At 43.6% G+C, this 27,720-nt stretch overlaps 2 protein-coding genes and 1 pseudogene across 11 annotated transcripts; all 3 read left to right on the forward strand.

The window, feature by feature from the left end:
* Positions 1-343: 343 nt before the first annotated feature.
* On the forward strand, positions 344-7,823 carry LOC129832879 (coiled-coil domain-containing protein 103-like). 7 transcript variants are annotated; one of them, XM_055896975.1, is made up of 8 exons: positions 344-522; positions 1,370-1,568; positions 3,041-3,177; positions 3,322-3,781; positions 4,415-5,797; positions 6,417-6,563; positions 6,759-6,897; positions 7,293-7,823. In XM_055896975.1, coding segments are annotated over exons 5-8 (819 nt in total). In that variant the 5' UTR covers positions 344-522; positions 1,370-1,568; positions 3,041-3,177; positions 3,322-3,781; positions 4,415-5,795. The 7 variants fall into 7 exon arrangements, with proteins under 7 accessions (XP_055752950.1, XP_055752951.1, XP_055752948.1 ...); XM_055896976.1 differs by having other exon boundaries at positions 4,415-4,777; XM_055896973.1 differs by lacking the exon at positions 4,415-5,797 and having other exon boundaries at positions 3,322-3,550; positions 3,629-3,781.
* A 328-nt stretch (positions 7,824-8,151) lies between these two features.
* Positions 8,152-9,500, forward strand: LOC129832878 (Ig-like V-type domain-containing protein FAM187A; annotated as a pseudogene).
* Positions 9,501-9,620: 120 nt separating this feature from the next.
* On the forward strand, positions 9,621-26,590 carry LOC129832877 (ABI gene family member 3-like). Of its 4 annotated transcripts, none has more exons than XM_055896966.1 (12): positions 9,621-9,980; positions 10,108-10,323; positions 17,868-18,038; positions 20,658-20,837; positions 21,595-21,656; positions 22,272-22,370; positions 22,514-22,812; positions 23,287-23,412; positions 23,750-23,881; positions 24,309-24,404; positions 24,824-24,952; positions 25,127-26,590. In XM_055896966.1, the coding sequence occupies exons 2-12, from the start codon at positions 10,192-10,194 to the stop codon at positions 25,291-25,293; spliced, it is 1,593 nt and encodes a 530-aa protein (XP_055752941.1). In that variant the 5' UTR covers positions 9,621-9,980; positions 10,108-10,191; the 3' UTR covers positions 25,294-26,590. The 4 variants fall into 4 exon arrangements, with proteins under 4 accessions (XP_055752941.1, XP_055752943.1, XP_055752940.1 ...); XM_055896965.1 differs by having other exon boundaries at positions 9,624-9,980; positions 22,269-22,370; XM_055896968.1 differs by lacking the exons at positions 23,750-23,881; positions 24,309-24,404 and having other exon boundaries at positions 9,623-9,980.
* Positions 26,591-27,720: the final 1,130 nt, after the last annotated feature.

Genomic DNA, 27,720 nt, shown 5'->3' on the forward strand with positions numbered 1-27,720 from the left:
CAGTATACTACAACATTCTACACATGATCAAGGGATACTACAGTGTGTAGTATAGTATTCTACAGTATACTACAGTTTACTATATAATTATATTGCGAGTAATGTAGTATTCTATAGTAAACTGTGGTCTTTTTTTAATGTGGGTTGCTTAAAAAAACGATTGTTAAGTGTGAGCCTACAAAGCTCCCTAAAGGACAGCTATTAACAGCTGGTACGTGGCGTATTTTTATATGCTGTATGTCCTTTCTACACTAGTATCATTTATAACACTGGAATCCAAACTTCTACAAAGTTGATGTACAGGGGACCTTTATTTTGAAGGCTCAATGTATTCCACCGGAAGTGATTCCCCAGTCACAAGTTAGAGCTAAAGTTAGCTCGTTTGTTTACATTGAGAGGTATCTTAAATGATCTTTGAGGAAATATTGAGAGTTTATGGGGGGAAAAAACTCACGAAATTACCTTGTATTGGTGTCATCTGTGGACAGTGACCGCGCAGAGGAGACCAGACACACTTTGGAGGTAAGTTAGGATCAAGTTGGCTAACAACTTGTAGCCAGCCGGGTGGGTATAATTTGTGGAACGTTCCAATAGGAATCTGTTCCAGAAACTTCGTGAAGTACAAGGTTTGCCAACAAACAACGCATACAAAGTAGCACGACCAATTAACCTAGCAAACTAATTAGCTGCCGGATAGGCATCAACTCACCACGTAGCTTATTCTTAATGTTTGGCCATAGGCTACCAGAGTGAGGACAGACATTTTTCGGAATAAACGTGGTGAGTGAAAACTTAATGAAATATCCCACTCCCTACCCGGTATCTTATTCGGCCTCTATACAACCTTGTTATTTACGAAGTTTTTGGAACAGATTCCTGTTGGAACGTTCCACATTATACCCACCCTAGCCAGCCTGAGTTGTTAGCTAACAGTAGCTAGTTAACATATCTCTGTTAAAATTCTTTGTTACATCTAGGCCTTGTAAAAATATAACAATACACTGTACAAAACGATTTATTCACGGACTTGTTAAAGCTACTGTAGCGTAATAGCTAAAGTTAGCTAGCTAACTAGTAGTTGTGGTCTGTCGCGCAACAAGTTGCCTCAGCGCTTAGTCGCCTTTTTTTTAACCGTTGTTTAGTGACTGGTTTCAATATACTTTACTTTCGTAACTCAACAAAGTAGCGTTGTTGCTATATTGCAGGCAAACCTTTCTCTGGATGCCTCAATGACCGTATATGAAGTCACGTATAGTAATAGACGACTAGCTCTGGACCATGCGTTGGATGTACGTGCAGCTTGCAGTGCATATCCGTTGCATGTGCGTGGACCAGGTTGATAACACATTTGGCCAATCTTTTCTAACAGACTCTCTTGCCTGAGAACTATGACCACACTTTGTACTCATACCAACCACTGGGAGAAACACAGTTCAGATCCTCCCTGAAGTTGAAACTGCTCTGAGGAAGAGGTCCACAAGTGGTTGAAGGACTTCCAGAGAACATCAGACTTGATTTGGAGGAAGTCAAAGACCTATCCCAATGCTGACAGGATTAACAAGTATAGAGTAAGTTCCTTCCTTCTGTATCATACAGTTTATTGCAGGGTGATTTCTAATGAAACTAGAAAAAAACAGGACCATTATTTGGGAGATTTTCACGAAATGTAATACATAGAAGGGTCCTTTGGAGGAAGGATTGTTGACATATGTCTATCTTAAATCATTATTGATAATTAATTGAAATTGGGAATGTTTGGCCTTAGCAGGACCTCATAAGACAGCATAATGTGTCTGTAGGTGCTGCAAAGCAAAATATTGGGTCATATGAAGTGTTGCCGTTTGCTCTGTAGTGTGAGTAGTATTTTGATTTCAATAACAATTAAATAACAACTTTCTTACATTAATTTATGAACATATAAATAAAAATATAAACATGAATATTGGAAATTTACCATTTTTGATTTTGCTATTTTTTGGGGGGTATATGGTTGAACACAATATAGCCTACTCTACGGGCAAATCAAAGTTCCAGAGTTCGACCTTTGCTAGTTTTAGAGTTCCAATTAGTAAGCTTTACAAACAGTGAATGTGAAAGTAGATTAAAATGTGTCGCCCTCTGCCGGTGATGTGCAGAATGTGCAATGATACAAGTAAAATGAGGGCTGTGATTGCCTACTATGCCAATTTCTCTATATAAAATAGGCCATAACTTTAAAATGACCAGAGGTCGATATTTAACAAAATGTAAGAAACGTTTTCTTAAAATCATAAAACTACTCATAATACAGAGCAAGCGTTAAAGCTTAATATGACACCAATCTTTCCTTTGTATCACATACAGAGTCTTAGAATACATTTTTTATTTTTATTGTCACATGCAGTGAAATGTGTTGTTTTACAGTCGGTCATAGTGGGCTCCCGAGTGGCGCGTGATTGGGAGTCCCATAGGGCGGCGCACAATTGGCGGGCTTGTTGACACAGGCCGTCATTGTAAATAAGAATTTGTTCTTAAATGACTTGCCTAGTTAAATAAAATTTTAAAAAGTACAGGGACCTGGAGCAAAATTTAGGCAACTTAGGGTTAAGTGACTTGCTCAAGGGCACATCGACAGAGTTTTCACCTTGACAGCGCAGGCATTTGAACCAACGACCTTTTGGTTACTGGCTCAACGCTCTAACCTCTAGGCTACCTGCCGCCCTAAAGGGGGCCTGGGTAAGACCAAAATGTCACAAATGTTCCAACTTCAATGAATTATTTCTCACTTATGCTTTAAAATACACATGTCAACAATCCTTCCTCCCAAAGGAACTTCTATGGGTTTAATCTTGTGAAAATCCAAAAAATCATGGTCCTGTTTTGTGAGGAATCGCCCTGTAGTCTCGTGTGGCCATCCTTCCAAATCCCATCTCGTTCACTTGACTATTGAAACATGAGAAGCCTGGGCTTCCAAGGGCTATACAACTTACAATGAAACGTAATAAGAGTAAAGTTGGTCCATGTTTAAAAAAGCATGAATTGAAATGAACATTTGATTTAGATCTTCTGCAGGTGGACCGAAGATGCCAGCATAATACAAGGTCCAGGTTCAGCCAGAAGTACCAACAACACATGTTGTGGTGCAATAATGTACCTCATCTTGAAGAGATCCACTCATATCAAACCAAGAGAATCAAGGTTAGTAATATAAATGCAATACAATTGACCCACACTGTCATAAGACAAGTCAAAACAAAGTTATTAAGTAGGCCTAAAAGTTATGAAGTTCCTGTTTTCAGAAAGTAGCTTGAAAGTATCTTATTTTAATCCCATTTATTATAGGTCCCAGATACCTCTTTCGCGTCTGTCTACGGAACAACCACAGTCTGACAAGTGCTGAGGGACTGAAGAGGAGAGACGTAAGCGGATACCGTTGAGAAATTGACAAACGCTGTTTGAAATAGGCCACTCTCCTTCATCAGCTCTAAAAAACGATCAAATGTGAGGTGCAAGTGGACGTGCATGCCTCCGTGGATCGCTTCATTTGCCCCGACCTTCAATTCTGCTACAAGTCAGTAGCTTGACACCCTTGAACTGCTGATTCATTCAGTGTATCAAAAATGCTATCAGCAGAAATAATTTGCTGTAGGTGTGTTCCTCATTTGTCCATTACAGATTGTACCGCAAGCTTTTCAAAGAAGCATGTGTTGCATCGTATGTGGAGAAGAAGATTGATGACTCTAACGAGCATCTGGATAACTGCAATGAAGAAGAATGTTCACCAGGAATGCTATGTTTTCCGGTATGTTCCTCAATAACTGAATAAATCTACAATAAATATAAATCTTTCAGTATTGCATTCTTTCCTTTTTGTTTTACATTAATTCAATGTAAGACGTTTCTGCAATTTCATATTTTTGAAATTGATTCCATATTGAAGGAGCATCGGATTTTAAAAAGCTGTTATGCTAAACCAGTTGTAGGCTTATACTATCACTGAACCAAAGCAGTAGTTGTCTTGACTTAAATATAAAAAGCCTTTTTTAATATATGTATATGTGTGGGTATTTATATATCAAATTGTATTGGTCACATACACATGGTTAGCAGATGTTAATGCGAGTGTAGCGAAATGCTTGTGCATATACTGGTACATGTTGTGCATCAAGTTGTGTCTTTTTTATGTTGAACAAATGCAATAATACCATTCTAAGGATGGGTTGTAAGACTCATAATTAAGTCTTTATTTGTACATAAAAAATATCCTGAGGGGAACCTGCAAAAAAAAAAAAGTACTTTTTTTATTACATTGCATAAGTGATTGATATGAAATAAAACATGTTATAATTACGATTTTTTAATATATATTTTACCCTCTTTTTCTCCCCAATTCCGATCTTGTCTCACCGCTGCAACTTACCAACGGGCTCGGAAGGCAAAGGTTGAGTCGTGCGTCCTCTGAAACATGACCTGCCAAACTGCACTTCTTAACACCCACCCGCCAGCTGCACCAATGTGCCAGAGGAAACACCGTTCAATTGACCACCGAGGTCAGCCTGCAGGCACCCGGCCTGCCACAAGGAATCGCTAGCGGGCGAGGAGCCAAGTAAAGCCCCCCCGGCCAAACCCTTCCCTAACGACGCTGGGCAAAATGTGCACCGCCCTATGGGACTCCCAATCACAGCTGGTTGTGATACAGCCTGGGATCGAATCTGGGTCTGTGGTGACGCCTCTAGCACGGCAATGTAGTTCCTTAGACCGCTGCGCTACTCGGGAGGCCTTTATATATTGTTATATGGTATGTGGACATTAAGACTTGATTAGTAAATATAAAAATGTAACAATACAGTAAATGTGTTCAGTAAATAATAGTTGGCACACTTTGATGTACACCACATTAGAAAATTATAAACAAGCTCTTATTTAATGTGTAGAAATTATTAAAAAAAAAATGAAAACCCCCCAAGTTAACCCACTGTTCCTAGGCCGTCATTGAAAATAAGAATTTGTTCTTAACTGACTTGCCTAGTTAAATAAAGATAAAATAAAACAATTACTGAGATGTTTCCTTACTAAAAACTATTTTAATATCAAACTCACAAACAACTTCGTTTTACCATAAAATGTGGTAATTGTGATTGGCAGCCAATTCGAAGAACCAGTAAGAGAAAGTAAAATGTATGACGTCAATGATAGGGACCAATAACTAATGTCCATTAGTGGGGACAAAAATCAGTTGCTGGGTCTCAGTAAATGAGACATATCGTGGGACTTTTATTTTGAAGTTGTTACACATGGGCTTTTCACACGGATCCTGCAATCCGGGATCCTTGGAAGGTCCCTACCCTAAAACCACAGATATAACAATGAACATCTTTGCTAAAACCCTATCCTTAACCCCTAACCCTTGCCTACATTTCAAGTGCAATGGTGTAGGGGCGTCCCAACGATACCAGATAGTACTTTTTGTTTTTCCTTACCCAAGTTGTCATGGTGACGACGTGTGTTTGAATAGGGGGACACGGACTTGCGTCAGGCTACAGCACAAACAACATACCAACAACAACGTTCAGATATTAATATTGTTCATCAAAATAATAATAGCTAGCTAACCTAAAGCTCATGTAAGTTCACCACCGCGGAATCAATGAAAGAAAAAGTAGTCTATTAAGGTTCCTATCTGGCAACATAGTTGGAGGAGTTGATTCTGAGTTCTGAGACGTATTGCCTGAAGACCCGACATGGAATTGGATTGAATTCTGCGCCGGGCATAAATAAGTGTTTGGTTAAGGAACATTTCCTCTCAAGACCTCTTCATGTAAGAATGTTGATAAAAATTATATTTAACTTTACCGGTTGTCCGTGCGCTTGGTCCTTTTGCAGGTAGGAATGTAAGAAGACATCCACAGTAATGTGTAATTAAATCAACTTTCCAGTGCCCTGGTAAATTAGTGCATTCAGGTTTCTATCACCTAAAGTATGTGTACAAGATGAAAATACATACACGGGACGCATTCATACTGGTTGATTCAACCGTTGTTTCTTCTCCATTTCAATAAAATTACATTGAGCCAATGTGGAATAGATGTTGAATTGACTTGGTGTCTGTGCATGGTTCTGTGCATGCTTCCGGTAATATAAGTCTGAAATCACTACCAGCGCATTAAAGAGTTGATTTAACCATACTTTCCTTTGGATATATTGTCTCACATTCCTACCTGCAAAAGGATCGCACGGAAAACCAGTAAAGTAAGTTCAAATATCATTTTATTCTACATTCTGGCTTGTAGAGTTTGCCAGAATGTATGGCATTAATCTCAGACTGAACCAGAGGTACAGTATCACAGTCTGATTGTCAGGCAATTCTGAGTACAGTGTCTGTGTCACAGAACTAAAAAGAGATTCCATAGGTTCACTGGTCATGTCTTGTCTCACAGGATGGAGGACTCTCCTGAGGTTATAAACTTCTCAGCGCTGGAGTGGGAGTTGCAGTCTGCTGTTGAAGCGGACAACAAATATCAAAGAGAAAACGATGCAAAGTTTCGTGCTCTACACCAGAAGGTCGGGACTTATGAGGAGTTTAGGTGAGATGGCTAGGTTGATTTCTCTTTTAATTGAACATCCTACACTGTTGTTACACAAGTTAATAGACAACATATGTGCTGTAGGTTTTTTCATCATTATGTCCCATTAGAAATGACGTGTTGTCTTGAAACAATGAAGTCCAGACAGCTGACAGCTTTATGGTTTGTTTTGACCTTATGTCCCAATCCGCTCAGGGACATAGTCCTGGCATCCCACCTGAAACCACTGGACAGGATGGATAAAGCCGAAGCTCCTCGCAAACAGCCCTGGAATGCCGTCGCCTCCACTGACAAAGGGCAGAACCACACTAGCTGTGATGAAATAGGCCTAAAGGTTAGACTTCTGCCATCCACACACCAACACAAACATCTCTCCATTCAATTATCAGGATTCTACTCAAAGAATGTAAGAGTGGTGCTGCGCCACCTAGTGGACTGGCTGCGCCACTATGTCATTTTATTCTATTTGAAATATAATTTAAGGCCAGGCACCACACCATAATACTTTTTTTTCTCTAGATTGCCATACTCAGCAGCACCACCTTGTTAAAAATCCTGGGGAGAACCTGGATATGGACTCCTAGTTTTATGTTAGACAAGTTGTATTCATAGTATAGGGCAGGGATGTTACCAAACAGGCATGCGAAGCATATTAACGCAATCTGAACGTCAAACAGTCTCATTAAATTGGTAATTAACACACAATGTCTCCCGAAATGTTATTTTAAGCCTCAGTTGTCAGAGTTCCAGCCCAGGACAGCGTCAGAGTTCAGCCGGGACTGGCGCAGGTTCGGCAGTGATAAATACAGCCTCCTGCTCTCCCTAGGTGGAGAGGGCCTTCGGGACATCTTCAGGGCTGAGGTGGGGTTTGGCCTGCTGGGAGAGTTCCTCGTGCTTCTATCCAGTGGTCTCCAGCCTGGGGATGAGGCCACGGTGATAGGGGTCCTGGAGGGGCTGTCCAATACCCCCAGGTTTGGCATCAATATGTCCCTGCTGAGCCGGGCTGAGAGGGAGGCATGTGGAGAGCTGTTTCAGAACCTGAAAGCATCAGCAGCGGGGAACAGCAGTGTCAGAGGATTCGAAGGGGATGTTGTCGTCCGTGGAAGCAGTGTGGAAGAGATTAAAGAGACACGAGACGCTGAGGCGGAGACTCTGTTTCCAGGACCGGCCAGTGAGGCTGCCGGAAGAAGCACCGAAACTGAACCTTTATACGGTATAATGCAGTTGTATGGGGTTCAAACTGTTTCTCCTCCTCAGTAAGAAACATTACACAAACCCATATTGTTTTCAGAAATAACAATGACCTTTACTATATTGTAGAGCTTATTGTAGAGCTTAATGTGGTTGCAAAAACTTTAATATCATTTGTTTGTTCTTTATTCGGAAATGTATAATATGAATAAGTTATACGAAGGACAATGTTCACTACTATGCAATGCAGTGTCATAGTGAAATGACATGAACTACCATAGTAACCAGAGAATCTCTTTGTGGATCTCTGAACATTCTAGAATACGTAATGACCCTTTCATAGCATATCTAGATAGACTAAGGATAACTTGAAGATGACAACGATGGGGCTAGGGACATGATGATAAAACACCTGTCCCTTTTGCTACTCCTCCTCCAGACCCTCTCTTTCTCCCTCCTGTCTACCTATGAGGCCCCTGAAGACAAGGAGGATTTTTTTTGCCAGTAGGGCCCGTCCTGCCTTCCTTGTGTTTGACAACGCTTCCTACTTGGCTGACATGACCATAGAGCTGCCCTGTCACTGTAAGCCTGAGGAGGTCCACTCTGGTGTGGTACTACAAGAAACAGCTGGGCAGCCCAGACACCAGGGCCCTCGCTGACTTCCAGGGCACCTCTGTGGTAGACTCATCCAAAGTGGGCCGGGGAGGGGACCTTTGGAGCAGGTTCTCCATCCGCCTCTTCAGCCTGCTCATCTTCAGGGCCCAGAAGGAAAACTCGGGCCACTACCTCTGTGGGAGGACCAATGGGGAACTTCTTCTATGCTTATGACGTGGACGCCCAAGAGGCTCACAGGGTTCCTCGGAGTGGTGCCCAGATACGGGGGAGAGTAGCAGTAGTGGCAGCTAGGGCGGCTTCGAGATCCAACCAGGATCTTCCCCTCTACTGGCTATGGTCATAGTTCGTGTGAACATGGTCCATGTGCAACGGCTATGGCGTCCGGGGTAAGAAAACCCGCGTAGGGCTCTGTCATGTGAAGAGTGACTACCTCCACATGAGCTACAGGTGGACATCTCAGACGGTGGCCTCATGCAGCTCCTCCGCTGTGCCCCAACGCTTTGGCCTCACCCAGGCCAACCACCAGGGGGCAGAGCTGGGGGTGCGGAGCTTCCAGATCCCCCCAGGTCCATCCCCTGCCAGAACACCAGGCCCTTCTGGAGTTCCTGGGCCTCAATGAGCCAGAAGCTCCAAGGGTCCCTGTCTACAACCACAACCACCCAGTGGACACCCCACTCATCCTCTCCTGCCCTGGGGCCAAACCTCACCACGAGGTAGCCTGGGAACAAGGCTCTAGGCCTCTGTACCGCTCCCACTACACGGAGGGCCTTAATGAGCCCTCCCGTCTGTTCATGACACAGGCCACCACCTGCACTGCAGCCCAGCAACACAGGAGGACAGAGGGTCCTACTACTGTTGGATCCAGGGGAAGAGGGCTGCTGAGATCAGGCTGGGTGTTTACTACCGTCTGGGCTGCAAGCGTCTGCTCTCTGACCCTGAGTCTCTCTATGGCCTGAGGATTATTCTCCTCTACTATGGGGGGATGATTTGGGTATTTGTTTTGATAGTGCTGTTGAAGTATACTTGGCGCACAGTAACACCAAAAAGTAGCCAAATACTTGAGATGTGCTTGACACTTGATGAGATTTGTTTTTGAGTTATTTTGAATAAATAATTTTGTGAAATGTAGAATTGCCTCTACTTCCAATTGATCTAACTCTAAGCTAAATAAATAAAGTGTGCTAATGATGTAGGAACATGTGTCAAAAAACTTCTGCTATTGCCTACCCTGTTGGATTTTTGCCTGATAGCCAATAGGTGGCACTAGTGCATTAGCCTGGATGTCAATGCGGACGCCTATGATGCTGACAGCTCGAAACCTATTACTTTTTCATTTAAGACATGTTTTACCGTAGGCTAAACTGACATGCATACCTTTAAAAAAAAGCTTGATTGCCATTACTCACTGGTTTTAAAGAGATAATTTAGGGATAAATTGCACACATTAGGCCTATTTATTATGCGCACTGATATTCTGCGGCAGGTTCACGTAGATACAACATCAAAGGCTTTATTGCGGTATACACACCATCAGCAGCATCGCCTTGCAAATGTCAAGGCGTTGCAGAAAGAGGAAGATCAAGTTAGCTACACGACACACGCAGTCAAGTGGTAAGTAAACCAGCTTCTCTTTTTTTGGTAATGCAAGACGGGAGAATCTCCAGCCCTACTTTTGGTACTGCTTCTGCAAAGTGATGATGTCCCTGCGTGCTGGACTTATAAAGTGATTTTTTTTCAGCTAACAAGTTCCCACAAGTGCCTCACGGAGAGGTTTCAGTCGCCACGGGTTTCCAAAGAAGACAGTTGCGCGCAAAGGGACATCATGAAGGATCAAAGCTGTACTGATGAAATTACACAAATCTTCCAAGAGGCTCCGTCGGCGAGACAAGCCCTGTTGGACAACTATGACAACCTGATGAAGGTGGCTGAATACTGCGAGAGCAACTACCTACAGGTGAGATGGAAGTTTAGTGCAAACATCGCATAGTTAATGTATAACTACGTCAGTGTTAGGACACTGCCTAAGTTATACCGTAGCTCGTAGACATGCCATAGCCTATCAATTACTTGTACAGTTGAACAAATAGCCCACAGTACCGTTAACTTCACAGCAACGAGAGTAGGCTATTCAAATCTAGGCCCGACATCATGCATCGATCCGTCAAAATAGTGAAAGAGAATTGTTTCTCTTTCACCTCATTCCATAACACAACTGTTATCACACAGCATATCCAATATGAAAAAATAATATACATTTCAGCATAAGCTATATATCCAAGAGTATGTGGACACCCCTTCAAATTAGTGGATTCGCATATTTCAGCCACACCCGTTGCTGACAGGTGTATAAAATCGAGCACACAGCCATGCAATCCCCATAGACAAACATTGGCAGTAGAATGCCCTTACTAAAGATCTCAGTGACTTTCAACGTGGCACTGTCATAAGATGCACCCTTTCCAACAAGTCATTTCTGTCAAATGTCTGCCCTGCTAGAGCTGTCGCGGTCAACTGTAAGTGCTGTTATTGTGAATTGGAAACGTCTAAGTGGAACATTGGCTGTGAAGTGGTAGGCCACACAAGCTCACAGAACGGGATGGCTGAAGCCCATAGCACGTAAAAATCATCTGTCCTCTGTTGCAAACTGACTCTGGAAGCAACATCAGCACAAGAACTGTCGGGATCTTCATGAAATGGGTTTCCATGGTCAAGCAGCCGCACACAAACCTAAGATCACCATGCGCAATGCCAAGCGTCACCACTATTTCTCAGTTCTCATTTGCAACTGCGACCTGGCCAAGATGGCCAAAAGCAAAGCAGTTCGACACATACAACAACACAGAGTTACACATGGAATAAACAAACATACAATCAATAATACAGTAGAAAAATATACAGCATTTGCAAATGAGGTAGGATGAGAGAGGTAAAGGAAATAAATAGGCCATGGTGGCAAAGTAATTACAATATAGCAATTAAACACTGGAATGGTAGAATGTGCAGAAAATGCATGTGCAAGTAGAGATACTGGGGTGCAAAGGAGCAAGTTAAATAAATAAATTCAGTATGGGGATGAGGTAGATTGGATGGGCTATTTACAGATGAGCTATTTACAGGTGCAATGATCTGTGAGCTGCTCTGACAGCTGGTGCTTAAAACTAGTGAGGGAGGTAAGAGTCTCCAGCTTTAGTTATTTTTGCAGTTCGTTCCAGTCATTGGCTGCAGAGAACTGGAAGGAGAGGTGGCCAAAAGAAGAATTGGCTTTGGGGGTGACCAGTGAGATATACTGTACCTGCTGGAGCACGTACTACGGGTGGGTGCTGCTATGGTGACCAGTGAGCTGAGATAAGGCGGTGCTTTACCTAGCAGAGACTTGTAGATGACCTGGAGCCAGCGACGAATATGAAGCGAGGGCCAGCCAACGAGAGCGTACAGGTCTCAGTGGTGGGTAGTATATGGGACTTTGCTGACAAAACGGATGGCACTGTGATAGACTGCATCCAATTTGTTGAGTAGAGTGTTGGAGGCTATTTTGTAAATGACATCGTCGAGGATCGGTAGGATGATCAGTTTTACGAGGGTATGTTTGGCAGCATGAGTGAAGAATGCTTTGTTGCGAAATAGGAAGACGATTCTTGATTTAATTTTGGATTGGAGATGTTTAATATGAGTCTGGAAGGAGAGTTTACAGTCTATCCAGACACCTAGGAATTTGTAGTTGTCCACATATTTCTAAGTCAGAACCTTCCAGAGTAGTGGTGCTGGATGGGTGGGCAGGTGCGGGCAGCGATCGGTTGAAGAGCATGCATTTAGTTTTACTTGCATGTAAGAGCAGTTGGCGGCCATGTAAGGAGAGTTGTATGGCATTGAAGCTCATCTGGGGGTTAGTTAACACAGTGTCCAAAGAGAGGCCAGAGGTATACAGAATGGTGTCATCTGCGTAGAGGTGGATCAAAGAATCACCAGCATCAAGAACGACATCATTGATGTATACAGAGAAGAGAGTCGGACCGAGAATTGAACCCTGTGGCACCCCCATAGAGACTGCCAGAGGTCCAGACAACAGGTTTTGACATACTGAACTCTATCAGAGAAGTAGTTGGTGAACCAGGCGGGGCAATCATTTGAGAAACTAAGGCTGTTGAGTCTGCCAATAAGAATGTTGTGATTGACAGAGTCGAAAGCCTTAACCAGGGCGATGAATACGGCTGCACAGTAATGTCTCTTATCGATGGCAGTTATGATATCATTTAGGACCTCAGCGTGGCTGAGGTGCACCCATGACCAGCTCTGAAACTAGATTGCATAGCGGAGACGGTACGGTTTTGAAATGGTCGGTAATCTGTTTGTTAACTTGGCTTTTGAAGACCTTAGAAAGGCAGGGTAGAATAGATATAGGTCTGTAGCAGTTTGGGTCTAGAGTGTCTCCCCCTTTGAAGAGGGGGATGACCGCGGCAGCTTTACAATCTATGGAAATCTCAGACAATACAGAAGAGAGGTCGAACAGGCGAGTAATAGGGGTTGCAACAATTTTGGCAGATAATTTTAGAAAGAGAGCGTCCAGATTGTCTAGCTATTGGACTCTTGAGCAGTGGAAACGTGTTCTCTGTAATGATGAATCACGCTTCACCATCTGGCAGTCCGACATACGAATCTGGGTTTGGCGGATGCCAGGAGAACGCTACCTCCACCAATGCATAGTGCCAACTGTCCCCATAGCAGAACCCTTTGAAGAACCCTTTTTGTTTCCAGGTAAAAACCATGTAGAACCCGCTGTGGAGGGGTTCCTCGAGGAACCTTGAACCAAAAAGAGTTCTTCAAAGGGTTCTGCTATGGGAACAGCCGAATAACCTTTTCAGGTTCTAGATAGCACTTTTTTTTCGAAGAGTGTACATTCTTAGAAGTAAAGGTGCCTGGAAGAACATTTTATGTCGCCACACCGGCGGAACCTTTCCAGTTAAAAAAGGTTCCTTGAGGAACCCATCTGAAAAGGGTCTTCAAGGAACCCCTGTGTAAATGTTCAAACCGGAACCTTTTTATGATGGGAGGGGTTCAACCTTTTTTAATAATAAATACATTGTTCCACCATAAATGCATTGCTACATTGAACAATTCAAGGTTCCTCCAAGAACTCCTCAAATAACCGAAGGTGCAAATATGAACCATTTACTAGCAAAGGTTCCTTGCGGATCTCCAGGGTTCCTCGAATCACCACTAATTCTAAGAGTGTAGGCTACAGCGTGGCCAAAGTGGTTCCTAATTCGACTTCTTAATTTACTCTTTGCGTATTGATCGATGGAGCTCATTTTTTGGGCCACCAAGCCGAAACTGTTGCAGTGATATAATTGAAATTGTGATGGTGAGCAAAAAACAATGTTTGATTTCACCAAATTTTAACATTCTGTGATTAACAGCACATGTTCAACTTCATGAAAAATGTTTTCCTCAAGAGGTAAAACAAAATACTATATTAAGTGCCTCTCTTCAGCGTAGTTAAATAATGAAAATAAAATCAAGTGCCCGATTTAAATGAAACTGTACAATGGTCCACAGTATGTCAGAGTCTAGGTCTGTGTCTTGTGATTCCAATGAGTGTTTATACTATTACTATACTACTATATGGCTCTACAGTGGATTTTTAGCAGTGTTATGGTGCTTTCGTAACCAAGTGGGAAATGGGAATTTACCACATCTGGGAAAAATCCACTTGAACGGCCCTCCAACTGCTAATTACTAGTTAAATCAGCCATGAATCCCCCTGTGACAAGGGGAATGGAATCTTTTTGTGTGCAACATGGAGGGACAATTGAATACAAGATCCACAACAAACTTTCAATTGTTAAAACATTTCTAGCCTGTCTATCTAATGGTAACAGGGTTGAGGTGTTATGCTCGACACGCTCAGTTTTTCAATCACGTTAAATAAATAATAATCTTTGAAATAACTTTGTCAAAGCAATGCGATAACTAGGGCTTTACAATAATGTTTAAAACTTGGGAGTATTTTGGGGGGATTAGTGGGTTAAAATCTTCCAAGAAATCACAGAGGGTGGATGGAGGGGAGGGACATTTTGGCACTTTAGCATTTCTCATTTGTCAAAATAATCCATCCACCGGACATGTGGCATATCAAGAAGCTGATGAAACAGCTTACACATGTGCACCTTGTGCTGGGGACAATAAAATGCCACTCTAAAATGTGAAATCTTTTCACACAAGACAATGCCAACAGATGTCTCAAGTTTTGAGGGAGTGTACAATTGGCATGCTGACTGCAGGAATCTCCACCAGAGCTGTTGCCAGATAATTTAATGTTAATTAAAAGGAATCTCCAATGTCGTTTTAGAGAATTTGGCACTACGTCCAACCGGCTATACAAACGCAGACCACTTGTATGGCGTCGTGTAAGTGAGTGGTTTGCTTATGTCAACTTTGTGAACAGAGTGCCCCATGGTGGGAGTGGGTTATGGAATGGGCAGGCATGAGCTACAGACAAAAAACACAATTGTATTTAATCAATGGCAATTTGAATGCACAGAGATACCGTGACGAGATCCTGAGGCCCATTGTCGTGCAATTCATCTCATGTTTCAGCATGATAATACTTGGCCCCATGTCGCAAGGATCTGTACACAATTCCTGGAAGCTGAAAATGTCCCAGTTCTTCCATGGCCTGCATACTCACCAGACATGTCACCCATTGAGCATGTTCGCGATGCTCTGGATCGTCGTCCATGACAGCATGTTCCAGTTCCCGCCAATATCCAGCAACTTCTCACAGCCATTGAAGAGGAGTGGAACAACATTCCACAGGCCACAATCAACAGCCTGATCAACTCTATGCGAAGAAGATTTGTCGCACTGCATGAGGCAAATGGTGGTCACACCAGATACTGACTGGTTTTCTGATCCACGCCCCTACCTTTAAAAAAAAAAAGGTATCTGTGACCAACAGATGCATATCTGTATTCCCAGACATGTGAAATCCATAGATTAGGGCCTAATTAATTTATTTCAATTGACTGATTTCCTTATATTAACTGTAACTCAGTAACATTTTTAAATTGTTGCATGCAGCATTTATATTTTTGTTCAGTATACATTAAGAAACATTCCTGTCAAAGAAAGAGGAACAGATTAGTTTACGTAGTCAGAAGTGCTCATACTCGTTTTGAAAGCTTACAAAATTGACAAGGAGCATTTCTGTGCTTGTGTTCTAACCCAGTGTGCACCCTGGTAGAGTTACTCTGCTAGATTGTGCATTGTCAAGATGAGCAGGAAGAAGTGCGCTTCTGGTGACACCCATCTCCTTCAAATATTTCAGTGTAAAGAGAGTTTTCTTTGTGAAGAGCAACACAATTGAGTGGATCCTAATTGGTTGTGTCTGCGTGTGACGTGTGTCTCTATTGGCATTTGAGTCTGAGAGAGAAATAGTGTTCATCTGAACACAGGAAGTCTCTGTGCATCAGCGTGTCGGAAGTGAGCATGTACAGTATATGTGCCCATTTCTATGTGAATGTGAAGGAGTGCACGTGTAAGGGTAGGCTCTATTCCCTCGTGCTCTATGGCAGGCGTGTGCAGCCTATTGTCAACCAAGTTGTTAGGTGATGCTCTAAATAATGTAGGTAGCCTGCTGAAACCTGTCTGATTGCAACACAGCAAATTGGACAGTGTTACCTCGTGTTGATTTCTCAGTGTAACATTTCTAGGGTTGATTCAGGAGTGAAATGAACTCTCGGTGGTGTAAAAGAACCCCCGTGTTGATGTTAAGAACCAGTGTTGAGTGTGAGTCATGATTTGATTTCCCAGCATGCTCTGCTGCAGCTCAATTTTGGGGGGATTGTCTTTAAGATCTGTGTTTTTGCATGTTCATTTCTTGATTTATTAATCTTGTGCTACACAAGGATAAATAGCATACATTTTTCATAATCCAATCACTGAAATAGTTGTTCCAGTTTAAATGGTTTAGGTAGGCTCCTTTATCAATGTTCCTAACCCTGGCAGTCATTCTTAATGCAGGTTGCAGGTCAATAAAAAGTCCAGCTGTTGGCTGTCCTCACTCTGGCTGGATTCCAATAGGAATTACATATCACTTTGCAAGCCAGCATAATGTGACTTGCAGGCCTGATGTGGCCTGTAAACCAGTAGGTTCGTAACACCACTGTTTTGAGGTAAAACATGGCCATCAAAGTAAGTCCTTATGATATTCTGAATGTAATGTATTGTCATAAACAGTTCAACAGTAGGAACTCAGTGGAGTCACAGGACTGAGAAAGAACGAATTTAACGATCATGTCTCTGTCACTAACAAATACAGTCATTACATCGGCTGATGTAAAAAGGGCTTTATAAATACATTTGATTGATATAACACAGAAATTATATTGGGGTCATGGCTTAGAATGACTTATTTTTGGGTAGAAGTGGGTAGAAGTTCTGTATCAATTTAGGTGCAGAGGGGCTGCCTTAACCCACTGTTCCCTGGGCCCCGAAGATGTCGATTAACTGCCTTGCTCAGGACGACATATTTTTTACCTTGTCAGCTCAGGGATTCGAACCAGCAGCCTTTCGGTTACTGGCCCAACGCTCTAACCACTAGGCTACTTGCCGCTCCTCAATTTAAGTTGTCTATGGTTATGTTAATTGAAGTTTGAGCACATCTGCTGCCCGTTCTGAAGTCTTTGTAAAACCTTACAAAAGAGCATGTGGCAATAAAGATTCATAATGTTCGACACTGAATGACCTTGTCAAGAGATACGGACCTTTTAGTGTAATGGTTAAAAATTCTTTGAGGTGTTATTGTATAACACTAACAGGGTCAGCACTAAGCTCAGTTTTAATTTAACGCTCAAAAGTGTGGACATGTATAGACACTTGCCCGGTGTTAAACTTAACACTGTCAGTGTTGATTTGACACCGGAGAAGTTGCTGTGCACATTCACCACGAAATGAAATAGAATTGTGAACGCAGCGATCAGGCTGTTTCTGCCAGGCTAGTAAATAGGTGCTTTCACTGGCTATCTTAAAAAAAGGGGTAATGTGTTCAGCACTGAGCTGTCGAAGACCGTGTGTGTATTTTGATATTATGGGAAGAATTAGAACAGGAAGACATTCTACCGTGTGAGGGGGGACAGAGAGGTCTTATTTCACTGCTCTTCTCAGACACGTCAACAGACTCGTATGACGTTTAACTCTGAAAAATGTCACCTCGCATTGTCAATGTCAAAATCAGATGCTATTATTATCATGATTGTTATGATCCCCGAGTTATCATTCTCTATTGTTTCATATTTGTGACATGAGCATCATTTTTTTAATGACTGTCAGTCTCCCCATGTCTCTCTCTCTCTCTCTCTCTCTCTCTCTCTCTCTCTCTCTCTCTCTCTCTCTCTCTCTCTTTCTCTTTCTCTTTCTCTTTCTCTTTCTCTTTCTCTTTCTCTTTCTCTTTCTCTCTCTCTCTCTCTCTCTCTCTCTCTCTCTCTCTCTCTCTCCCGTTAGGCAGGTGCGGATGCGGTCAAGGCCCTGGAGGAGACGAAGAACTTCACCACCCAGTCTCTGGCCAGTGTGGCTTACCAGATCAGCACCCTGGCCTCCAACGTCCTCAAGCTGCTGGACACACAGAACTCCCAGCTCAGACACATGGAGTCTTCTGTCAACCTCATCGGACAGGTAGAGCAGAGAGGGGGTTACTAGCGTGTCTCCACATTTTCTTTTTGTCACTAGCATGTCTCCATACACACTTGTGTGTGAGGCCCCGATTCCGTTTCAGGAACACAAGCATGTGTATGTTAGCAGCAGTGGTGGTTGGTGCCGTTTAAGGTAAGGGAGGACATTTTTAATTTTTTTATGAGCATGGCCTTATTTCTATTACAGGATATTGGATGACTGTCATTCATATTCCATTCACCCAGCTCAATGTAGCATCGATAGGTTTAGGCTACTACACGATACTCGAACTCTCCCTATACGCATCATGAGGTTGCTACAACTTAGCCTATGAATGAAAGTTTACAACGTAGTTGCACAGGTCGAGAGAAATTTGAGTATTCAAGGTGACAGACATTGATACATTCAATACCGCCTTGCACACTCTTGCCTGCATCTAGCTAATCTAGGGTGTAATCATTAGTCCAACAGTTGCAAACAAGATTTTCTATGGGACAAATTCAGGAATCTTTATACCCGTTTAGTTACGTTTGCTTCCGTTTGCTTCCGTTTACGAAAAGTTTTTCAATGGAATCGGCGGAATGACTACACCCCCGATCACTGTTTACTTTCATAGCAGCCACACACAAACAGCATGATCACTTTTCTCTTTGTATAGTCCTTCTCGCGTCTACGCAATCTCCTCCTCTCACATTTTCCCTTTACATGTGGACTTCAGTGCAGTACACGTCAACTGTCATCAGAAGCCAAACCTTCTTATCATAACTGCTAACCGCTAACACAGCCTACATAGTCGTCACAATTGTCATAGTCAACATAGCTACTAGAACTAACGTGTTAGTAAACCCGCTACAATCATGCACTACAGTTTACAGTCAGCAGCAAGAAGTTTAGCAGTTACACTGTCAAGTCCCGGTGGCAAAACATTTATAAAACCTAAAGCTTACCTTAACTTGGAAGAGTTCTTGTGTTGGATAGTCATAGCCAGCTAACTAACATATCATCCCTCTCTGTTTGAGCCGGTTGTTTGAGTAGGCTAAACTAGCTAGCTGCATTTGCTAGCTAAGTAAGTGAAAGTGAAAAAAACGACAATTCAATATAGCTAACTCTAGATTCATTCTGTGATCCTTTGATTGGGTGGACAACATGTCAGTTCATGCTGCAAGAGCTCTGATAGGTAGGAGGACGTCCTCCGGAAGTTGTCACAATTACTGTGTAAGTCTATGGAAGGGGGTGAGAACCACGAGCCTCCTAGGTTTTGTATTGAAGTCAATGTACCCAGAGCAGGACGGAAGCTAGCTGTCTTCTGGCTACACCATGGTGCTACCCTACAGAATGTTGTTGAAGCTACTGTAGACCTTCATTGCAAAACAGTGTGTTTTAATCAATTATTTGGAGACGTGAATATATTTAGCATAGTTTCATTTAAAAAGGGTAACTTTTTTGGTGTTTCGCTATTTTTATTTTTATCAAATTCACTGAGGATGATGGTTCTCCCCTTCCTCTTCTGAGGAGCCTCCACTGGTTAGCATAAATGTACAGTTAACTTTGCTAAAAAGGAAGGTTTGCTTGCTTGAACCCAGGTTTTAGAATGAGGAGGCCCATCAGAGGTAGTGACTGGACTGAAGGGGCACAAAAAAGGAAATTTGATTTCATGAGTCACCCTCTGTCCGGGTTGATGCGTTGTTGCACCTAGATCAGCAGGGTTCTCTGAGTGTCAATGGTACCCACTGTGCCAATTTTCTTTATTCCTTTTCCCCTCCCTCTCTTCCTCCTTTTCCTCTCCCCCTCCTTATCCTCTACCCTTCCCTGCCCACACCCCCTTTTTCTCCTTTCCCTCTATCCCCTACCCCTCCCTCCATCCCTTCCTTCCTCCCTCATCTCCTTACCCCTGGTACTCAGCATATGAAAGCTGCAGGGTCTGCCTCCACTGATCTGGGCTGGTTTCCAGGGACTCTTTGGGGACCCTGGCCTTCTTCCATGCAGAATAGCTGAATTCTCCATCCCCAGTACACCGTCTGCCCCCCCCCCCCCCACCTCTCTGTAGCCCTACTGTTCCCCGGTGTACCCCCTCCCCTTCCCCTCTCTGTAGCCCACTGTCCCCAAAGCTGGCACAGACCCCAGGCATTCCTGCATGTTCCGCGGCCCAGCATTATCATACAGAACCAGGTCACCTGAGGAGGGGGTTGAGGGGCTACAGGGGGAAATTTGACCTTCAACACAGAGCATCATTGGGGCTGGGATGGAATGAAAGACCCCAATGTTCTCTGTTCTGAGCGTTCCTTCCTGCTAACCTCTGATTGATGTCCTCCATTGTCTGCTGGCACCCGTGAAGGGTCCCTAACAACTGTATACTAAAAGATAGGGCTCACTTGAAAGAGGGTTTGAGAGTATTACCACGTTCGTTTATGAGCTATCTTGAGCTAACGATGTTGTCAGAGAAAGGGTACCATGCTATTCCATCCTGTATGGTTTGTTTTGTATTTTGGAAAAAGGTACGTTTTACCAGAGGGAAGGAATTAAGAATAGCACATGTTTATCTGTATTTTAAAAAATCTCTATATATTTAAGTGTTATTAGTTCATACCCTGATGACAACATCCTCTGCCTCTTGTCTTGCAGACAGTGGACATGCACAGAGAGAAGGTGGCCCGGAGAGAGATAGGGGCTTTCACCACAGCCAAGAGGGTTCCCCGCAGTCACAAAATAATCCCCCCGGTAACAGGCAAGGAGCCCAAACCCAAGTACGTCCGTAGTCCCATCACCTACTCGGACCTGGACACACTGGGACATGGCATGAAGGTGAAACCGAGTTTTCAAGTTCAAGTGCAATTACTCACATGTTTTACCTAACATTCCCATGACATTAAAAAGGTCAAAGGTTCAAATAAGCACTTTCCCTGCAAGTGTCTTACTATACAGCTCCAAAACTGTACACCACTGTATGCTGCAATCAATATTCAATAGTAATGTTGGAAATTACGGATGTGGAAATGTAATTTCTCTTTGGTGAAAACTACTTTTTACAACCTGGGTTGTGTCACCGGGGTACTATGGTTGGAGACAAAGGCTCCGTAGCTTTCCGTAGCTCTCAAGACGAGCCTTTTATGATGCAGCTTGGCAGCAGCCATTTTACCACCGTGCCTCTAGTCTACACCACATCCAGTTAGAGGAGCAGCTTGTTGTGTAAGGCTGACCTCGATTAGCACACACACACACACACACACACACACACACACACACACACACACACACACACACACACACACACACACACACACACAGAACAAGCAGCCAGCCAGCCACTGTGCACCGTGGGAAAATGGCTAGACACACTAATTAGTGCTGCCAAGGCTCAGCCCGCTTCATTGATGCTCCAACACAATCCACTCATCTACAACACACACACACACACACACACACACACACACACACACACACACACACACACACACACACACATAAACTACCTCTTCTTTTTCACTCTGCTCTCCCCTTTGTCTCTCTCTCTCTCTTTCTCTCTATCTATCTATCGCTCTGTCTCACCGCATCCCCACAGGATTCTGGTAAGCTGATGGGGAAAGCAGGGTCATCAAAACGCAAACATGGCGGCACCATCAGGTATGACGCTGACACCGCCGACTCCATGCGATTGCTCCGCTCTCACGCCGCCAGTTCTAACTGCAACCGTTTCACTTCCTGTAAAAGTCCTTCAGACAGGAAGCCTCGTTTCCGCACATCCTCTATGCTCAGTGGTCCACAAAAAACCCTTTCATTCAACTTTTATTCAAGAACCAGAAACAGCAGCAAAATACAGATTTTAAAATCATTTGTGTGAGCTGTAAGTAGGATTGGGAAATGTATCCATGGCTAACCACACCTCCTGTCCAATCATGTTTGTCGTGTTCATTCAGTCGGCGGTTGAATGCCATTCAGCCAAAGGGATATTTTACTGTGGACAGGACAGAGCGATTACAGAGCTTTCACATTGTGATTATGCCAAAAACAAACCAGGAAGTATAGAAATCAAATGTACGGGTATCATTTGCACTGAGTAGCATATTTTAAACTGTTTCGTGAGAGAAGAGAACAACGCCTCTCAGTCAATATGCAGAAAGCTTCAAAATCGCATGTTTCTCACTATTTATGAGTTGATAGAGCTGGTCTGTGTGAGTCAGTGTCAGCATTTGTGATCATGCTATGTGACGCTTAGGGCTGTGCGTGTGTTTTCAGCAGGAGCAGTTCCAGGGCACCCCCAGAGCCTGTCCTGTGTCCCATAGCCCCCTCTCTGTCTCGAGGGGCGTCCCTCACCTCTCTCAATGATCGCTCCATTGGGTAAAAAACACTTACTGGAAACACAGTTTTACTGTACACATGTAAGCTTTGACACTTACTACTAAACACTGTAGAATATCTCCAACCAGACATGGAAATATACCTCTAGCTTACTGTGACGTTGCCCTCCCTACCTGTAACAGGTCCAGCTTCGGCAAGGCCGTGCCTCCCCCCGTGGTCCCCAGCTGGCCCGCGTCACCTTCCTCTGACATCATCACCACCCTGCTGGAGGAGGCCCCGCCCCCACCACCGCCCCTGTCTCTGATGGAGGATGGTGACGCCGCCATGACAGCTGTGGCCCCTCCTCCTCCTCCCATGGCGCCTCCTGCCTCCTCTCTGGATGTCCCTCCTCCCCCTCCTCTGCCTCCCATCACCCCTGAACCTGCCCATACCAGCCTAGCCTGCATCCCCCCTCCCCCTGCCCCACCCCCACTGGAGACCGGTAAGTGTCTGTATAACACTTTATCATGAATTTCATACATTTGAATAAACTATTTGTAGCTAGTGTACATACTATTAGTAATTGACCGTAAACGTACTGTATGAGTAACTAAAGTTCGTTCACATGTCTTAAACTGAATATCACACTCAATATCAAACATCTAGGCGGAAAAAATTGTGTTTTTTTGTGTTTCCCACACTGTGAGACAGCTTTAGCACACTGCACAGCACAGTGTAGGAGAGGAAATGAGAACACGTTGTGTGCAGACAGACAACCGGAGACATGCACATGCTGACACGTCTAGAGGCAGGAAACCAGGACCAACCAGCCTTGTGCCTGCACTGTGATACTGAGAAATAAATACTTTTAAAAAAAAACTTAGTTGCATGATTGTGTTACTGACTTCACACGGTATGAAACGCTGAATATCAACTTAATCAGATATTCTTCGATGAATATATTCTCTGTTCTTAGTGGCTGAAGAGAACGGCTTCCCGCCCCCAATGCCACCACCATCTGACGAGCCTCTCCCTCCACCAGCCAGTGAGGGCCTGGAGCTCCCTGACCCGCCCCCTCCGCCGAGTGATGAAGTGGACGAAGGTAAAAGGAGTGGGTTGGTTTGGTGCACCGCCCATGTGTCACACTGTACTTTTAATGGTCTTTCAACAAGTGGTTTTGAAAGGACTCTTGAATGAGGCCTCACATCCATTTCTAATGCCGTAAAGGATCTGATTTGTTGAAATGTTGTTGTCTGTTTGTTTAGCTGTCTGTCTGGGGTTTGATTGTTTCTGTCTGTCTATGCAGAGCATGCTCGCTGATGCTGATCTTTGGTGTTTTTCTGTCCTTATCTCTGTTATTAGACGTTCTCTCTCTCTCTCTGTGTGTCTGTCTGCTTCATCTTGATCTTTGACCTGTGACCTGTCTCTCTCCGGCTCAGCTCTGCAGCCCAGGCGGTCTCGTGTACGTCGTCACCCCCCCAGCTCGCGCTCCATGTCCCTCAGGGTCCGCACGGGCCCTAGCACTCGCTCACTCTACACTCGCTCGCTCTTCCTGCCAACCATCCAATCACGTAAGGCCACTTTGGCAACCCCCCCCCCCCCCCCCATCCCAGGGCCTGCCCCCAGCTGTAGTCCAATATGGCCTCATGACTTAGTATTACTATACCAATCATTAGTTCATGAGGAGCTGAACATGGCTAATGCGAAACTGGTTTAATATTACACCACTATTGTTTAGTTTTTTGGTGCATGTTGAAAGTTGAAGCCTTGCTTAAAACAATAGTGTTAGCTTTCATAGTAGTGCTAGCGTTAGCATTTGGGACGCCATTGTAAATAACAATTAGTTCTTAACTGACTTGTCTAGTTCTATAAAGGTTCAATCAATAACTAGATTGAAATAAATGTGGAGTCCCCTCTGAAGACCCATTTTGGTTGATCTGATGTAAACCTTTCTCCGTCACCCGTTCCTACCTCTCCCTCTGTGACCTCACCGGTCAGTCATGATCCCTCCTCCCCCTTCATACCCTCCTCCTCTCGCCCCTCCCGTGTCGCTGAGCCCCCTGTCCAGCCTGCCCGCCCGCCTGGATCACCTGGGTAAGTGGGAGACTGTGTGAGACCTCAATACACTCTCCAGGCCACAGGGGGAGGGGTGGGGGGGGTGACTTCTGTCCAAATGGCTGCATCACTGCTGCTGCTGCTGCTGCTATTGCTGTTGAGTCTACTGTGATGGAAGGGTAAGCCACAGACAGATTCTGTCCTCTAAAAGTCCGTCAGACGTTGGGTTGGTAACTTCTTTGTTTTGTCCTTGATCGATAAGATGGCTTATGTTTTTCAATATAACAGATAACACATTATGTGGCGATAATAGTTTCAAAGAAGCTAGGCACTGTGACTGGATTTAAAGAGTCCTCGGAACAGTAGTTTTGATACACTTTGGAACAAGAATTACTTGTATGGGAAGTGGTGCAGCCTATCAGTTTGGGTTTATATGCCTTTTTTGCCCAATCCTGTAGATCTGATGATCCCAGCCCCGCCTCCTTCACCTTTTACCGACAGCGTGGGTGGCTTTGATGACGCCATGCCACCCCTACCTCCCCCTGCTGATTATGACACGACTGGCCCTACGGACTTCTTAGAGAAAGGTAGGATAGTGCTCCATGCATATTCACCAATGGATAAATGACTGAACGCTGTCATGGCCCAAATTGCGTGCATACTTCTACAGTACTTATTCAATGTCTGACCAAGTAATACCATTACAATTTGGCCTGTGTTTGTGTCTTGGTTGTCTCGTTGCAATTCACTTTCCCTCCCAGTGGTGGCGCTGTACAGCTACAACTCAGGGAATCCTGGAGACCTGGTGTTCCAGGAGGGAGAAGTCATCTACCTGATCAAGAGGAATGAAGACGGCTGGTGTGAGGGACTGCTCAACGGAGTCGAGGGATTCTTCCCTGGGAACTACGTAGATTCCCTCACCAACTAAGATATTCGGCCACTTGAAGGTAGACTCAGCGATAGGACGTGTGTGCAGGAAGTGAACCGCAAAGGGGGTCAATTTCCGCTACAACTAAGCGTTTTGAAGCCCCGAGGCTCAACTTGTCCTGTGTTTTGGTCTTGTGGCTACCATATTGTAAAAGCGTGAGGCGAACCCGTGCACATGCGCAGATACTGTGTGTGTGAGAGCGTGAGAGCGGAGTCGTGCGTCTCGCTTAGCGCAACATCTGCGGTGCTGCTCGTGGCAATGTCATTTCGCTTAGTCCACCTTTAATATGAAGAGGGGAAAGTCTGCTCTGTCCACAAACAACCCCTAACCCTATACCCTAGGTCTACCTAGGCACTTTATGTTGATCAGGAAGAATTGGACGGGTGTAAACGTACCTATTCACATCATTGGTACAAGCAATAACTATTGTAGCTTTACCTGTCCCTTTTGATTGGCCAGATGGAATTTCAATCATATTGCCTGTCCGGTATAGAGTTTCAGGCTAGTGGTTGTTGGGTTGTTTCTTGATGGGGATGTAGTCAACTGTAGAAAGACCTCTACTGACCCCTACAGGTCATGCATAGTAATATGAATGGAAATAAGGCACTATTTACACTTGGAATGATGACAGGACTCTGAAATATAGCCACCATATGGCGCGAGTGGCTAGCTATATATTACCAAGAGGGTCACTAGATAGGACGACTTAATATCTGCTATCTTTCAACCAAGACTAGATCAAATATAGAAAATCAGCTTGCTTATTAACCACGAAGGTAGTGAATACTTGGGAAATGCTTTGCAAGTTATACAATGGCTCTATGTCCCGTTCAGTGTTGTTTTACAAGTACTGTAGTACCAGTATATGAGCTAGTTTGGCTTTACTGTTGTGCTCATTAGGACAAGCCGTGAACACTGTATAATGATGTGGTAAAGTTGCTTCCTTTTTATGTCAATGGGACCAGCCACTGTTTGCTGCTGCAGTTTTTGGCTCTGCAGGATGATATTGGTCACTTAATTCGACTTGCACTAATATATTTTGTAATATTCAAACTCAGATGAAATAATATATGGATTATAGAGACAATTATAGGAGAAAATATTTGTATGAATTTCTGTTTACGAGGTGAAAATATTTGACTGGTAGTGATGTCATGAGATTGAAAAAATGTAAAAGTGATTTTAAACTTGTTAATGTTGTCAGTTAGTTTCCTTTTGATACTTAGTATATCCTTTTAAGGTTGAACAATGTTTCGTTTCCATGTCTTTCAATAAATGCTTAGCTTTTCCAAATAAACTTTCTCAAGCTCTCATGCTAATCTAGAAACCAACTATTGAAAATGAGATTACTACTGTACGTGCCATGAAGACCGTTAAGAGGAGGAACAAACTAAGTCCATATCATTTTGTTGTCTACAACATGCCCGACAGGTCTTCTTCTAATGCAAAGACAACATGATACAGTAACTTTACCATTGTGTTTGGCCTCATCATGGCCATGGCAGCTCAGGTGCTGTGCCTTTAAACAGCAACAGGTCTCTATAAACCTGTCACCTTCACCCTCAGTTCAATAGCACACCCTTTGCCAGATAAGACACACATTCACACAGACATTACAGTACACATACACTCAGGTCTTCTATATTCACACACACACACACAGTACACAGTACACATAGGTTCTGGTCCTTATTGATTTCCGTTGAATTCCCAGGTTCACAGAAGCGGCTGCTGGCTTTAAGGTAAGATAAAGTTAATTTGGATTTATATATTTGGATTTATATGTTTACATACAGTATAATAGGACTATAGGTCAACAGAATGTTGTTGGTATGAATGTGTGATCCATATCTACTCTGACAAGACTAAATTGAATAGATTCTTCTTGGTGTTGACTGTCACTGACTATGCGGTTAGGTATACTATTCTTTGGACGCTCGTTCTTTCACTCCACTTCCACTTGTGATTTGATCAATCTGTGGACTTATTAACATAATATACGATCACCCGCGAGTGCTTCTCGATCAAAAGCCAGACGGCCATAAACAACCTATTATATAATCTCAACACGGCTTTACAGTCGAACGTCGATACTACCTGTACCTTCATACCGACCAATTCAAATTGAAGGCGACAGAAGGTTATATTACATTTTCGTTGCACCGCTCTTTTTCTTTTAAATTGGAACTAGTCTCTGGTAGCTGAGATCTGGTTCTGGGGTGTTGAGATTGCATTGCAACCAAAAACAGTGCTGGTTCTTTTCTATCCGAGTGTGACAAAGGTACTGTTTCCTGAGTCATGTTTATGACCGTTGTGGAAAGACATGAAGTGACTTAACGTGATGATATCTCCGATGAAGTTTCAAGTTCCTTGTTGTCCACATCACCAACAAGCTATCATGGTCCAAACACACCAAGACAGTCGTGA

Source organism: Salvelinus fontinalis, chromosome 34, assembly GCF_029448725.1.
Source record: "Salvelinus fontinalis isolate EN_2023a chromosome 34, ASM2944872v1, whole genome shotgun sequence".
Lineage (NCBI taxonomy): Eukaryota > Metazoa > Chordata > Actinopteri > Salmoniformes > Salmonidae > Salvelinus > Salvelinus fontinalis.